The sequence below is a fragment of the Sminthopsis crassicaudata genome, chromosome 3 (assembly GCF_048593235.1).
Source record: "Sminthopsis crassicaudata isolate SCR6 chromosome 3, ASM4859323v1, whole genome shotgun sequence".
Lineage (NCBI taxonomy): Eukaryota > Metazoa > Chordata > Mammalia > Dasyuromorphia > Dasyuridae > Sminthopsis > Sminthopsis crassicaudata.
This window is the reverse complement of record NC_133619.1, coordinates 268395713-268412235: the sequence shown is the minus strand read 5'-3', so window position 1 is coordinate 268412235 and position 16523 is coordinate 268395713. Positions and strand designations below refer to the sequence as shown.

The 16523-nt window shown below is 35.5% G+C and overlaps 1 protein-coding gene across 1 annotated transcript in view; it reads right to left on the bottom strand.

The window, feature by feature from the left end:
- Window positions 1–16523, bottom strand: part of URB1 (URB1 ribosome biogenesis homolog) — a 99123-nt gene that overhangs the window by 15441 nt on the left and 67159 nt on the right. Inside the window, exons 29-32 of the mRNA XM_074300780.1 lie at window positions 13583–13754; window positions 12593–12692; window positions 3297–3457; window positions 1724–1835 (exon numbers count right to left, since the gene is read on the bottom strand). Coding sequence (XP_074156881.1) covers window positions 1724–1835; window positions 3297–3457; window positions 12593–12692; window positions 13583–13754 — 545 coding nt within the window. The remainder of the gene's footprint in view (window positions 1–1723; window positions 1836–3296; window positions 3458–12592; window positions 12693–13582; window positions 13755–16523) is intronic.

Here is a 16523-nt window from a genome sequence, read left to right as displayed (position 1 = left end):
TTAATTAATGCCACTTCTCCAACGTCCTTCCACAGGACTGGAAATGTCCTTTTGTTCATTAAAAGAAGAGAAGTGCCATTTTTGTTTATCTGGACCATACCAAAACAGGGAGAACTTTCAGAAATGTAGCTCTTCCTCTCATTCCATAACCCCACTAGTACTTCATTGCTTCCTTTGATGAGTAATTCAAATTTCTATGTGAAAATTATGCACTTTTGTTATATCTTACTACAGAATTTCTTCACTTTTTATTTCAAGATTATAATTATTGTGAACTGGAAATTGCTTGGGGAAACTTTTTCAGTAGTATAGTGACTTGAAGGAGTATATATAGACAGAAGTACAGGTGTAAATTGAATATGAAGGGATAACATTTTTTAAAATGATGAAATTAAGAGGTGAGAGAGGAATGTATTAGGAGAAAGAGAAAGGGAGAAGTGGAATGCTGTAAATTATCTGTCATTAAAAGAGACAAGAAAAAGCTTTTACAGTGAAAGGGAAAAGGGGGAGAAGAAGAGGGAGTTTACCTTACCCTTATCAGAATTGGCTTAAAGAGGAAATAATTTACACACTTAATATGGGTATAGAAATCTCTTACCCCACAGGAAAATAAGAAGAAAATAGAATACAGGAAGAGAAGAGGGTGATATAAGGGCATATTGGGTGAGGGTGTATTCAGTAGCAAATAATTTTGAGGAGGGACAGGATGAAAGAGGAGAGAGAATAGAATACATGGGGGGAAATACAGTTAGCAAAAGTAAATGTAAAAAGATTTTGAAGGAAATTGCTTGGGGATTTTCTGATTAGCAGGAGAATTTAGATAGACTGCCCAAACAGAATACTAATACATTTTAAAATTATGCCTAATTATTTTAGCTAAAACAGATGAAGATTGCTTCCTTCCCCCTCCCCCCCCCACAAGCAGGCAGTAAGAAAATGTAGTGGATAGATCCTGGACCTGGAATTAACAAGAACAGAGATCAAATTCTGTCTGAGTTTTTCTTCTGTAAAAGAAGGATAATAATAGCATTTATCTCAGGGTTGTTGAGAGGATAAAGAAATAAGATAGGTAAATTTTAATGCTCTATATATCTATTATTATGCACTTAGAATTTTCATTTAATGGTCTTTTGTAACAATAAGAAACAATAAGAAAAATACATTTTTCTCTACTGTCCACAAAAGGTCAAACATCTACCATAGATTTTTTTCTTTTCTTTTAGAACTAGATCTAGTGGTACAGAATGTTCTACTAGAGAGAACACTGAGGAATCAAAAAACTTGATTATACTTGATTATATATTAGCCCAGCCATTAATAGCCTTATAATTTTTGATAAGTTATTCTTGCCCTTTCTGAACCATAGTTTCTTCACCTATATAGTGAAAATTGGCTAAGATGATTTCTCAGGTCAAGTTCTAAAATATCACAAAGGTCTCTTATGATAGATAAAATAATCCTACTCCCACAATCAAAGTATGACACCACATCTGCTATCAGTGACCACATGGAGAGAGAAATATGAAAGTAATGCAATATTCATTATGTTCATGAATTATATTTTCTTACTTGAAGCCATACTACTTTTCAGTTCTAGCAATAATGACCTTTGCTAAGCAATCTTAAAATTACAAATCTTAATAGTAATTCACATATTCATGAGTCACTGTGATCAGCTTTCATTTTTTTATTTATACCCCAAACACAAATGAATCAATAATACCTGTTTTCAGAATCTGCAAGGCAGTTTTGGCAATAAACAGTGTCAAGGTATAGGTTAATCTGAGATTCTGTTTTCTGATTCCATTTTGTACTATGTCCAAGAGATAGAGCAGCTTGAAGAAAAAAAAAAAAAAGAGAAATGAGGATCCTAGTGATGTGACTTATCTTCTTCCTCTATCAGGAAGAACCCCAAATCCTGTTCTTAATGAAAAATGTAAAATCAATCTGGTTAGCATCTTTAAAGACATTCACTACAACCTTAGAAACAATCTAAATAGAATATAGTTTTCCCAGACTATCTTATTGCTCTGTTAAGAAAATTGTAAACTCTATCACCTATAAGTGCATATAAAAAGAAAGTTTTCTCAGACTATCTTGTTTGACATATAGAAAGGTCTGAGACCTGGTTTTACCAGGTGCATTTCATCTAGTTCTTCATCAAATGAAGAGAAGTACCATTTCTGGAGCCTCCCTCTTGATTTCCTGCCTTTGCACCTGAGAAACTTTAATAAGGCTACATTTTCCCCTATGAAACATCTGTTTATGATGAAGATCTGTCCTCTTTTAATGGCACATTTCTCCTTACTCTGGCTAACTTTGATTAGTCTGCTAAACTCCTCTATGGATCTAACCTGCCAATCAATAGCATATTCCTTTAATTTCCAAATTCCTCTCCTTTCTAACTACATGCTTTCCCAATTCTCTTTCATATTTGCCATTCCTAGTACCTACTGTATTTCTTTATTTTCTTCTATAAACTCTTCTAAATAAACCTTCTTTTTGGCAAAGAGAATGGCCATTGCGAGTTTGTCACATTTATTTTGAACTAAGTCTTAGGTCTTCCTACCTCAACCTCATCACTAGGGAATGGAATCAAGTTGTATACAGTTAGAATGTAAGCTTTTCTCTAAGGCAGAATAAGGCAGAACCCGACATTCTCTTGATTATGGGAATAATATTAAAAAATACTGCTGGTAATGGCACACCCTCTTCACTGCAGATCTAGTCGACCAACTATATCATGAGGCAAATAAATGTCCAAAGACAGTTCCATGACTCAAGAATTCAACTGCTGCCATTTCATCAATGAGAGCAATTTCAAAGTTTTGGTCTCCCCCATTCTACACACTCCCACCTTTTCTCCCTTTTTAAATTTACCCTACACTTTTCACGTTTTTTCACTTCTTTCTAACTTCCTCCTCCTTACTTCTCCCTTTTCTACTTCTTCTCCTCCAGACCAAGTTTTCCCTTAACACAATGATCCAGGAGTGCAAAACAGCATTGTAAATTCACATACTTATTACTGTTGGAAGCTAGCATCCAACCAGATGTCACAATTGTCAAGTTGGGGGAAGGAGAGGAAGAGAACAATTTGATCTTTAAAGTTTAGACCAAAAATACATTTCAAAACCAAACATGCATTTGTGACTCAAAGTCAGCTTTCCAAATCATTTTACAAAAGTGACCTTTTGATCCTTTCTTATAAAACTTCATGGCAACATTCATCCATCATTTTTTTCCCCCCAGTGGAGATTCTGTTGTCTAAGGACTTCTTTCAGCACCACTAATTTTACCTGTGGCTGTTCTCGAAATCGAGCCCCTTCCAAATGGGAATAATAGGAAGCCAGAACATAATAAGCTGCTGCTCGCATCTGAGGATCGTAACTGCTAAGGGCAGAAACTGTGAGGCCCAGGGCATTGGAATCAACAAATTTGTGGCAATCCACTATAAATTCTATAGGAAACAAAGAAAAATCGAGATTAGTGAAGCAATGTGGCACAGTAGAAATTTCAGAGTCAGTCTAATTTATAAGAAATCAATCCATTCTCCAATTTATAAATGGTCAAAGGATATGAACAGACAATTCTCAGATGAAGAAATTGAAATTATTTCTAGCCATATGAAAAGATGCTCCAAATCATTATTAATCAGAGAAATGCAAATTAAGACAACTCTGAGATACCACTACACACCGGTCAGATTGGCTAGAATGACAGGGAAAGATAATGCGCAATGTTGGCGGGAATGTGGGAAAACAGGAACATTGATACATTGTTGGTGGAATTGTGAATACATCCAGCCATTCTGGAGAGCAATTTAGAACTATGTTCAAAAAGTTATCCAACTGTGCATACCCTTTGACCCAGCAGTGTTACTACTGGGCTTATATCCCAAAGAGATATTAAAGAAAGGAAAGGGGCCTGTATGTGCAAGAATGCTTGTGGCAGCCCTCTTTGTAGTGGCCAGAAACTAGAAACTAAATGGATGCCCATCAATTGGAGAATGGCTGAATAAATTGTGGTATATGAATATTATTGTTCTGTAAGAAATGATCAGCAGGATGATTTCAGAAAGGCCTGTTGAGACTTACATAAACTGATGCTGAGTGAAATGAGCAGGACCAGGAGACCATTATATATTTCAACAACAATACTATATGATGATCAATTCTGATGGATGAGGCCTTCTCCATGGGAGAACCAAATCAGTTCCAATAGAGCAGTAATGAACTGAACCAGCTATACCCAGCAAAAGAACTCTGGGAGATGACTATGAAGCACTACATAGAATTCCCAATTTCTCTATTTTTGTCCGCCTGCATTTTGGATTTCCTTCACAGGCTAATTGTACACTATTTCAAAGTCCGATTCTTTTTGTACAGCAAAACAACTGTTTGGACATGTATATATATATATATAGTATCTAATTTTATACTTTAACATATTTAACATGTGTTGGTCAACCTCCCATCTGGGGGGGGGGGGGAAGTAGGGGAAAAGTTGGAACAAGGTGTTTGGCAATTGTCAGTGTTGTAAAATTACCCATGCATATATCTGGTAAATAAAAACTATTAAAAAAAAAAAAAAAAAAAAGAAAAGAAAAGAAATTTCAGAGTCAGGAAAATATGGGTTCAAGTTCTGCCCCTAACATATACTGGCTGTGTGATCCTTGGCAAGTTACTGAACCTTCCCAATGCCCCACACAATTCAACTCTCTAATACTCTAAATTTAAGAAAAGCTACCAGTCTTCCTTAACAGAGAACTTCCTAAAACATAAAACCATAAGATAAGACCATAAAGCAAGGTTACAATATATCTACTACTGAAACTTACTACTGTTTTAAACAATAAAAGTTTTTAAAATGTCAATCATCTTATAGGAATAAAAGCTCCTGGAGGGCAGTGATCCTAATGCCTATTACAAGTGTATGACTCAAATGTAAAACTACACATTCACCTCTATGAATTTGTCTCATCAATAGTATGAGGCTTTCTCAAAAATTTTGAAAAATATAGATAACTTGTATCTATATTACTCTTCCCATCTACTAATTCATTAATGCTTTTAAAAAAATAAGGTGAGACTATCCATGGCTGGATCTTTGTAATACTTTTTTTTTCTAGGATTCATTAACCATTTCCCTAACATTATATTCTAGAATTTCCTATGAAACAGAGTCAAGCACTCAGCCCTATAATTCATACATTCTACTCTTTTCTTTTATTAAAAACCAAAATATCTGCCGCTCTTCAGTCCAGGTATAGATGAGGACTTTGAAAGGAACTTATCTTCTTCCCAAATCAGGAAGTAGCCCATTCAGCTATTATCAGGCATAACCAAATCCTAGACTATAGTTTGTATAAAGTGGTGGTAAGGATGGTATCAGCCTCTAGTGTCTATCCCTCCAACCTCTGAACATCTTTAAACAACCTTAGAGATTTTGATTAGCATATCTTTACACTGGTTAGCATCCTATTCAGCTAGGTGATTCCATTTGGCTCCTCCTTGATCCCTCCCTCAAAGCTACCAAACTTCCTAATTCTCCTCCCCCCAGGTTATATTTTACCTTTAAAAGATGTATTCAAAATGAAGATCTTTATTAAATCCTTTTCAGGACTAATTTCCCTATGAGGTATGCTCTCTCTCCCTCCTCATCTTATCTTCCTTTTAATGGCATTTTTCTCCTTACTAGCTAATTTTGGTTAGAGTGCTATGCTCCTTTATGGATTTAGCCTGCCAGTTGATGGTTTACTCATACCTCTTACCAAACTCCTTTTCATGATAACTATTGCTCTCCAAATCTATTTCATGTTTATCATTCTTGGTGGCTATTTTACCTCTTTATTTTGTCTATAATCTCTTAACACAAAAATATCTTTTGGCAAAGAGAATGGCCATTGTGAATTTATCCCGTGTGCTATTTAGAACTAGGAATTGCTACCCTGATTTCACTGGTACTTTCATTTGTCAGTGATTCAGCAATTATGTAATTTAGATTTTTCAGTAACTGAGGATATAATTTGTTTATGCCAAGTGACCTGGATTCATCAAATTGTTGTTAGGTACTCTATAATCATCTCCTTTACTTAACCTGAGCTTTTATTTGTAAATCAAATAAGGAGTTCTCCTTCCCAGGAGTAGGAGCCTGACAGAAGATTAGCAGAAGAGAAAAGAATGAAAAACTGAATTGAAAAGAAGACCTTTTATAAATTTCAAAGACAGGAATAGCAGTGCCCTTTCAAATTCACTTTACCAAGTGTTGGACACTAATTATGTCATTTAGTATTCACAGTAATCCCCAGGTAGATAATATAGGTAGTATTATACCTATTACAAATGAAGAAATTGAAAAATAAGCTAAGTGATTTGTGAGACATTAAATTTCAAAGCCAAGGTTCAAACTCTGAACTCCCAAATTAGTGTTATATCCCAAGTTCACTAATAAAGTAGCCCTCAAGTAATGAAAGTAGCTCCTATGTGCTAATCTGAATTAATTTTCCACTATTTTTAGAAAACCACCAAATGAGATACAATATATACCCAAGGAATCTAGCAATGAACTTCTCTGAAGTTAGCTAGACTGGAAAACAATAGCAAAGTAAAGATCTAGTAATGGCCTACATGTAAGACTTCATTTCCAAAGGGGGGGAAAAAAAGGATTTCTTTAACTAGGATTATTTTTAGTAATCACTGATATTTTCCTATTAATACATGTACATTTTCCATGTGAAATTCTGATTCTTTGTTTTATGGCCACCCTGGCACTTTCTAAAAATCTTGCTTTAGTAATATTCTTTCCCCTGGGAAACAAATGCCCTTGTGGTGTTCAAAATATGCAAACAGTTGCCAAATAAAAAGCTATTTAAAAAAAAAGTTAAACACAATCAATGACATCACATTTGTTTAAAGAACCTTGCAAAGTACCACTGAAGACTTCTGGTGACAGGCTTATCAGCCTTAAAGTTGAATTTAAATAACTGTGATGAAGTCTTTTCTCAGTAAACTCTCATAGAGTTATAGTCACAAGTGGGATAAAATAATAAAATTTGGAGGATGGTAAGATTCCAGAAATATGCTATTTGATGTCCTTGCCAATCTTTAAACAAAGACTACCGAAGCAGTAAAATCTGCCACTGTGATCACTTCAACGAGGGAAGGCATGGAGGGAGGATTAACCTAGAGAGTGAGCCTCTGGACTCTGGTTGAGTCTGTCGTTATCATGATTCTTTGGTTTGTGAAAAATAACCTAGAAGTTTCAGTCTAATTCTGTGGAAATTAGAATCCATTATGGAAAAAAATATCTGTCATTGTCACTATTAAGCAATTTTGGATGAGCTGTATCTGGGCCAAGGTTCCAGAGAGAAAAGAAAAGAGCATGGCCATCCATCTTCAACAAAATGAGATTTTTCTGAACTCATATGCTTATGTACTCAGGGTCACAAGAACCAGAACCATGAGAAATTAATAAATCCTTACAGAGAGAACCTAAACAAGGCTCTTTGAAAAGCAACGAAAGTACACAGTACTGTGGTCCCAAAATCAAATCTTGGAAATGAGAAAGAAAGAATAAATCATCATGACAAAGGCAAAAATAAATAAAACATAATATTTTTAGCTTAAAAAAACCAGACTCAGTTCTTGATACCTTTGACTTTTACACTACTGTTTTGTGACTTTTGACAGCTTTGCCACCATACAAGACTCAAATATGTTTGGGTCCTGATTGACTAAGATTGAATGTAAATAGTAATTATTTCTACTTTTGCCAGAAACCCTGAAGGTCTTCCCTTTTTCAGATTAACTAATTCATTTATTTATATGGGGAAGGGGTGATGAGAGTTAGAAAAGGGGGAACCCCTTTTGGGTTGGTGCAAGGATAGTCCAGTGATGGTGCAGAAGGAATTTACAGCCCCAAAAATCTAGATTGATAAAAATGGCTTATTGTAGGGGTTTGGAAGTAAAGTTTAGTTAGTAAAGTTGAGGGTAGAGAAAAAAAGGGCACTGGAATAGATCCAGTGGGCAGAAACCCTTGACATGACTGACATAAAGATGCCATGTTAGGGACTTCTGTAAAATGTGGACTCCAGGGTTGCCCCTTTTATAATGGGGGCTCTTGGTGATCTTAAAAGTGGGTGAAGTCCCAGGCTGCTGGTGGGTTTTTAGATAAGGAAGAAGCTGTCTGTGGGGGTTGGGGAAACCTGAGCAGGTAGTGGGGACTGGGAAAAGCCCAAATTAGCTCAGATCCAGTGGGGGTTGGGAAAGCCTGGATGACCAGGATTTGTAAATCAAAGGTCAGCCATGGGGGTTGGGAAATCAGAAAGGAATCTTAAAGGGACCTCAACCCCCATCAGGGGGAAGATGTGTTCTAGATAAAATAGGAGATTCTCTATCTCAATTGCTACCTAGCCTTAATCACTGAATGAGTACAAAGTGAAATCTATTGAAGACCTTAGCTTAAAAAGGCCAAGGTCTCCCATTTCATCCAAGACATCTCCAGTGGTCTTGATCCATATCTTGCCATTGGACCCAGATGGCTCTGGAGGGGAAAGTGAGGCAGGTGACCTTACCCAGCTCTCTCTCCCTTCCTTAAATCCAAATTACTTGCATGTCATGGTCCTTTTTGAGAACAAAGGACAAATTAACAGTCACATGTATCTAAATATTTTATATTCCCAATTAAAATAATAAAAGAGTGTGTCCATCACCAGTGTTGGTTTCATTTTTTAAATTAAATTTTAAAAATTAATTTTAGAATTATAACTTTTTTTTGACAATACATATGCATAGGTAATTTTTTACAACATTATCCCTTGTACTCCCTTCTGTTCCGAATTTTCCCCTCCTTCCCTCCACCCCCTCCCCTAGATGGCAGGCATTCCCATACATATTAAATATGTTACAGTATATCCTAGATACAATATATGTGTGCAGAATCAAATTTTTTTTTTATTGTTGTTGTTGTTACAAAGGAAGAATTGGATTCGGAAGGTAAAAATAACCTGGGGAGAAAAACAAAAAATGCAAACAGTTTATACTCATTTCTCAGTGTTCCTTCTCTGGGTGTAGCTGATTCTGTCCATCATTGATCAACTGGAATTGGATTAGCTCTTCTCTATGTTGAAGATTTCCACTTCCATCAGAATACATCCTCATACAGTATCATTGTTGAAGTGTATAGTGATCTCCTAGTTCTGCTCATTTCACTCAGCATCAATTCATGTAAGTCTCTCCAAGCCTCTCTGTATTCATCCTGCTGGTCATTTCTTACAGAGCAATAATATTCCATAACCTTCATATACCATAATTTACCCAACCATTCTCCAATTGATGGGCATCCATTCATCTTCCAGCTTCTAGCCACTATGAAAAGGGCTGCCACAAACATTTTGGCACATACAGGTCCCTTTCCCTTCTTTAGTATTTCCTTGGGATATAAGCCCAGTAGTAGCACTGCTGGATCAAAGGGTATGCACAGTTTGATAACTTTTTGGGCATAATTCCAAATTGCTCTCCAGAATGGCTGGATTCTTTCACAACTCCACCAACAATGCATCAGTCTCCCAGTTTTCCCACATTCCCTCCAACATTCATCGTTATTTGTTCCTGTCATTTTAGCCAATCTGACAAGTGTGTAGTGGTATCTCAGAGTTGTCTTAATTTGCATTTCTCTGATCAATAGTGATTTGGAACACTCTTTCATATGAGTGGAAATAGTTTCAATTTCATCCTCTGAAAATTGTCTGTTCATATCCTTTGATCAATATCAATTGGAGAATGGTTTGATTTCTTATAAATTAGAGTCAATTCTCTGTATATTTTGGAGATGAGGCCTTTATCAGAACCTTTTACTGTAAAAATGTTTTCCCAATTTGTTACTTCCCTTCTAATCTTGTTTGCATTAGTTTTGTTTGTATAAAAGCTTTTTAATTTGATGTAATCAAAATTTTCTATTTTGTGATCAATAATGATCTCTAGTTCTCCTTGGGACACAAATTCCTTCCTCTTCCACAAGTCTGAGAGGTAAACAATCCTATGTTCCTCTAATTTATTTATGATCTCGTTCTTTATGTGTTGGCTTCACTTTCAACCCTTAACTTATTTTCTTACCACCTTGGATCCAGCCCTGAACAACAGGCTCTGATGGTGGACTTTCCACCTTATCTTGCCCAGAACTAGACTTTCATGCTATTTCCTTGCCCTTTCTATCATTGAAAAGACTCTTCTTTAGATACTGTCTTCTACTGGAATGATATCTCTTTGAAGATAGGAGCTATCTTGGTTATCTGAATTTTTATCTCTAGCACTGAGCAAAATACTTGGCACAGAGTAGGCACTTTATAAATGTCTGCTTTTTGTTTCTCTCTTTAATTATTTTTAAAAAGTGATTGTTATTTAATCATCAAGAATAGGGTGGTATACTAGGAAGAGAATGGGATAGAGATTGCTTGCCAGTCCAAGAGAAAAAGATCTCAAGAATAAAATTCTGAAGAAACAATTCAAAGAAACTTACCTTGACGGACAGCTACAAATGTTAGAAAGACATGACTCATGAACCAACTTGAATTTAAAGTCACTTACAGATGAGAGAATCAAGGGCAGGCAAGATAAGATCAATATGAAAGTGCAGCCTAATCCTATATGGATAATTCCAGGTATGCCAAAGCTCAGGATAAGTTGTAGTTGATGAAAAAAGGCTAAACAAAAAAGAGTTTCCTTAGTTATACTGGGGAAAGAAGGATCATAGGACCACTTCTTGGAATGAGTAGGATAAAGAAAACAGATTACGTAGAGAAGACAAAACTGCTGAACCATTATTTTGTCTCTTTTTTCTCTGCCTATGAAGATAATCTTCCTAGAACACCAATAGCACCAGCAGAGGTAACTTTTGAGCATCTATTAATAATATCTGAATGATGGTGAATGGGAAAAGGTACTAAAGAATTTAGAGAAGGGAAAGCAGTATCTCAGTTTAAAAAATGGAAAAAAAAGGGAGTTTGCAAATGATCAAAATAACCTGACTTTAATTCCAGGGAAAATTCTAGAATGTATTACAAAAGTAATTATACACAAATATCTGGAAAAGGAGGCCATGATCATAAGGAGCCAGCATGAAGAGGTCGTGCCATGGAAGTATAGTGAATTAAGAACTGGCCTCAGTTAGGAAGACCTGGATTTAAGTCTTGTTTCTGATCCTCAGTGGAACTGCACTAGTAAAAATGTCTCACTGAACACTTTCTACCTACATTAATGAAATCCCACAGAACAGAGCAAAACATATTAACCTTATTTTCTTCTTTATCAGGATTACTAGACTGATGAAGAATATGGTAACTATTATTCACCTAGAATTAAGAGACTATTACCAGAAATCAAAAGGAAAAACTTAGCTTAATGTTAAGAAAAGTTTCCAAACAATTAGAAATATACAAAAATGGAATAAAATGCATTGGGAAACAGTGTATTCCCCTTCAACAAAGGCCTGAAAGACAGAAGAATAAACACTGAGTCTAAATGAAAAGATATACTGGGCTTATATCCCAAGAAAATACTAAAGAAGGGAAAGGGACCTGTATGTGCCAAAATGTTTGTGACAGCCCTTTTTGTAGTGGCTAGAAACTGGAAAATGAATGGATGCCCAACAATTGGAGAATGGTTGGGTAAATTATGGTATATGAATGTTATGGAATATTATTGTTCTGTAAGAAATGACCAGCAGGCTTGGAGAAACTTACATAAACTCATACTGAGTAAAATGAGCAGAACTAGGAGATCATTATACACTTCAACAACAATACTGTATGAGGATGTATTCTGATGGAAGTGGATATCTTCAACATAGAGAAGAACTAATCCAGTTCCAATTGATCAATGATGGACAGAATCAGCTACATCCAGAGAAGGAACACTGGGAAATGAGTGTGAACTGTTTGCATTTTTTGTTTTTCTTCCCAGGTTATGTTTACCTTCTGAATCCAATTCTTCCTTTGTAACAAAAAAAAAAAAAAAAAAAAAAAAAAAAAAAATTCAGTTCTGCACACATATATTGTATCTAGGATATACTATAAGATATTTAATATGTATGGGAATGCCTGCCATCTAGGGGAGGGGGTGGAGGGAAGGAGGGGAAAATTCGGAACAGAAGGGAGTACAAGGGATAATGTTGTAAAAAATTACCTATGCATATGTACTGTCAAAAAAAGTTATAATTATAAAATTAATTAAAAAAATAAAATAAAATAAAAAGATATGGTTCAAATCTTAATCTTTGTTATTTCCTATCTTGGTAATCATGGATAAATTGTTTAATCTTTCTGGCCCTCAGTTTCCTCATATCTAAAATGAAGTCTAGATGGCCATTTTTAGATCTAGGATTTTCTTAGATGTAGAATTTTATGATTAAACTAAATGACTAGCTAGTAGGAAGGTTGAGAGGGATTTTCTGTTCAGGCATATATTAGACTATGCAATAGTTGTTAATGCTCCTTCCAATGAGAATTTTTCTGATTTGTGCATCAAAGGAAATGAAATGAATAAAGCATAGGTAGTAGATAGCAAAAAATGGTCTATAAAGAGATAGCATGCTTTACCTGGTCTGGTAAGTTCACTGAAAAGGTGAAGTAGAAAACAGGGATCATAAAGTTCATCAAAGTCTACTTTGCTTTTGTCTTTGAATATATCCTGTGCATCCTAAAATAGATAAAGCCAAAAAATAAAGGTCTTAAGTTGAAGTGCCATCTCATTCTAGAAAACTCAATGACTTTTCACAATTTTAGAACTTCAGGGTCACCATTTCTGAGACTGAAACAGACAAGGAGATTTTAAAAGCAAAAATGCTATCATTATTTTGAAAAAGCACTATTAATATGGTATATTTTTCATAGGTTACTAGTTGTCCAGACTGGATACACAGATGAGTGGATGTTTAATAGAGTTCATTCATTAGTTTATATATTTTGGACAGGGTTATGCTAATAAATTGCTAATAAGCAATTTTACAAAAAAAAAAAAAAAGTGTGACACTTTTAAGTTTAATTCACATCAGGGGTCCTCAAACTACAGCCCGCGGGCCAGATACGGCCCATTGAGGACGTTTATGCAGCCCTCCGGGTTATGACAAAATCAGACTGGAAGTGACATTTGACCTAAACTCGCATTAGCAACACACACTTCCGGCACTGGGCTGAGGTGGCGGAGACAGTGTCCGGCCCTCCAACAGTCTGAGGGACAGTGAACTGGCCCCCTATTTAAAAAGTTTGAGGACCACTGATTTACATGAACATTGTCTTTGTCATTTTTGTAAATCTAGATAATGATCAGAATGATAAATTAAGCCTTGATTTGTAGTATTTGTAAATTTCCAAGGTAAATCTTTACACAGAAAATTGAACAATTAGCTCTTGTCAGCCAAATCAAGTTAGTTCTAGGACAATCTTGTTTTGGCACAGCACTGTAAATGGAAGGAGGTCTAGACTTAAAACAGATGAAACCATGAGAAAAATATGTATCATTATTGAAATAAGCAAAAGAAAATAACTCCCCTATCAAAAACAGGCAGAAACAACCCTTAAGAACCATACCTCCTTTAGCAGAAGTTTTCGATTCTGTGGGAAGTGAAGAATAGTCTTCATCATTCTCTCTCGATCCAGGAGACATAAGATTTCTCCCACACTTGGCTGCTGCCATAGTGACTTTCCCAGGCTCTTACACGTCTTGTGATGTTCCACAGCAGCAGGGCCCCATAGCAGCATTCTAAAATTGGGTAATTTAACAGTTGAATTATTGTAGGATTCTCCAGCACAAAGGAAAAATGGCTAAACCTATCTGACTGAAGGAAAATGAGTCTTGGCACTTTTTTTCCCCAAAAAAAGTTTTCCTTTTCTTAACAGTTACTCATAATTGTTTTTCTCAAAACTTTCAGAAGCAACCAAAAATCCAAGTCTTTTGTTACCTACTATCAGTTATCTGTACTAACTTATTATCTTAGAAGAAAAAAAATTCTTATTCTTAAATATTTACACTCACTTTTTGGAACTTATAATAAAACTGATCAACAATTCAACTGAAAGTAAAGTAATATCTGCTAAAAAATTCTGATTTTTAATTGATACTCTCCCACAAACAAATGTAACAACAAATCTCTGTAAATTCAATCCTAAGAGCACTCAGTCCACTGTCAGTCTCTTCATCTTATAAAAAGGGAATTTATCAATTTCCATTAAATTAACAATAGCAAGAAGGACTTCTTTAAACTTCTTAGTTTTCCTTGAAGTATGTTTTCCTTTAACAATTATTCTAGGAAGAAAACAGCTATGAAAGACATTATATATGTTCTCAAAGACACTATCATGATAGTGGCAGCACCAGATTAATCTAAAAAAATTTAATCACATATCTCGTAGTTCATAATGAGATAATGACTTTTTCCTATTATTTCAGGTTTGTTCCTCTTCCTATAACTAATAAAGCAATATCATTTTACATTTGTTTATTGTGATGGGAATGGTGCCAGAATCTATGATTTCAGGGGGATGGAGTAATTCTTCTAATGAGGGAACTGTCTTTACTAATGTAAATCAGTATCTTCTTTGCAACTTAAAGTCTTAGAAAATGTCTACAGTACTGAGAAGTGTTTTGCTCAAGATCTCAAAGTATGTGTCAGAAATGGGTCTTAAACCCAGGTGTGTCTGAGGCCAACTCTCTATCCACTTATGCCAAGGTAGACTTTATCTTTATTTCTGTTTGTCATGGAGACATGGAGACTTTTGGGGTTTTATTGGCAAAGCTAGAGGAGTGAATTTCTATTTCCTTTTCTAGCTCATTTTACAGATGAAGAACTAAGACAAAACAGGGTTGAGTGACTTGCTTGGAGTCACAAAGTCAGTTTGAACTTAGGAAGATCAGCCAGACATTTAAAGTCCTTCATAAGCTGACTCCAACCTATCTTTCCAAATCTTTCATAAGACTCCCCAGATTGGGGCAGCTAGGTGGTGCAGTGGATAGAGCACCAGCCATGAATTCAGGAGGACCAAAGTTCAAATCTGGTCTCAGACACTTAGCACTTCCTAGCTGTGTGACTCTGGGCAAGTCACTTAACCCCAGCCTCAGAGGGAAAAAAAAAAAAAAAGACTCCCCAGATTCCCCTTCACATACTCTATAATCAAGCTGATTGCCATTTCCTGAACTAAGCATTCCAAATCTAACCTCTATGTCTTTGGACAGAATAATTCCAGTTCTTCCCCCTTCCTACCTCCTCCCCTAGATGGTAAGTAATCCAATATATGTTAAACATGGTAAAAAATATATAAGTCCAATATAGGTATACATATTTATACAATTATCTTGTTGCACAAGAAAAATCAGATCAAAAAGAAAAAAGTGAGAAAGAAAATAAAATTCAAGCAAACCACAACAAAAAGGGTGAAAAAGCCAAGTTGTTTCCACAATCCTTTCTTTGTGCGTAGATGGCTCTCTTCATCACAAGATCATTGGAACTGGCCTGAATCATGTTGAAAAGAGCCACACCCATCAGAATTGATTATCATATAATCTTGTATTTGCCATGTACAACAATGTTCTCTGGGTTCTGCTCATTTCACTTAGCATTAGTTCATGTAAATATCTCCAGGCCTCTCTGAAATCATCCTCCTAATAATTTCTTATAGAACAATAATATTCCATAACATTCATACAACATAACTTATTAAGCCATTCTCCAATATAATTCTTCATGTCTAAATCATGAACCCATTTCGACCTTATCTTGAGATGTGGTGTTAGGTGTGGGTCAATGCCTAATAAAATCTTTTTCAAAGTTTACTTTAACTTCCATCTAGAAAGTTATTCTAGATCCTCTTCAGTTCTGTATTCTTTCCCCCTTATCTATGTAAATAGTATATCCCTAAGAATGAGAGTTCTTTGGGGAGTAGAGATTGTTTTACATTTTGTTTTGGTACTCCCAACATTTAGCACTCACTGTCTTACATATAGTAGATGCTTAATAAATTGCTTGTGGAGGGATATGAACAGACAATTCTCAGATGATGAAATTGAAACTATTTCCACTCATATGAAAAAGTGTTCCAAATCACTACGATCAGAGAAATGCAAATTAAGATAACTCTGAGATACCACTACACACCTGTCAGATTGGCTAAGATGACAGGAACAAATAATGATGAATGTTGGAGGGGATGTGGGAAAACTGGGACACTGATACATTGTTGGTGGAGTTGTGAAAGAATCCAGCCATTCTGGAGAGCAATTTGGAACTATGCCCAAAAAGTTATCAAACTGTGCATACCCTTTGACCCAGCATTGCTGTTATTGGGATTATATCCCAAAGAAATACTAAAGAGCGGAAAGTCATATATGTGCCAAAATGTTTGTGGCAGCTCTTTTTGTTGTAGCTAGAAACTGGAAGTTGAATGGATGTCCATCAATTGGAGAATGTTGGGTAAATTGTGGTATATGAAGATTATGGAATATTATTGCTCTGTAAGAAATGACCAGCAGGAGGAA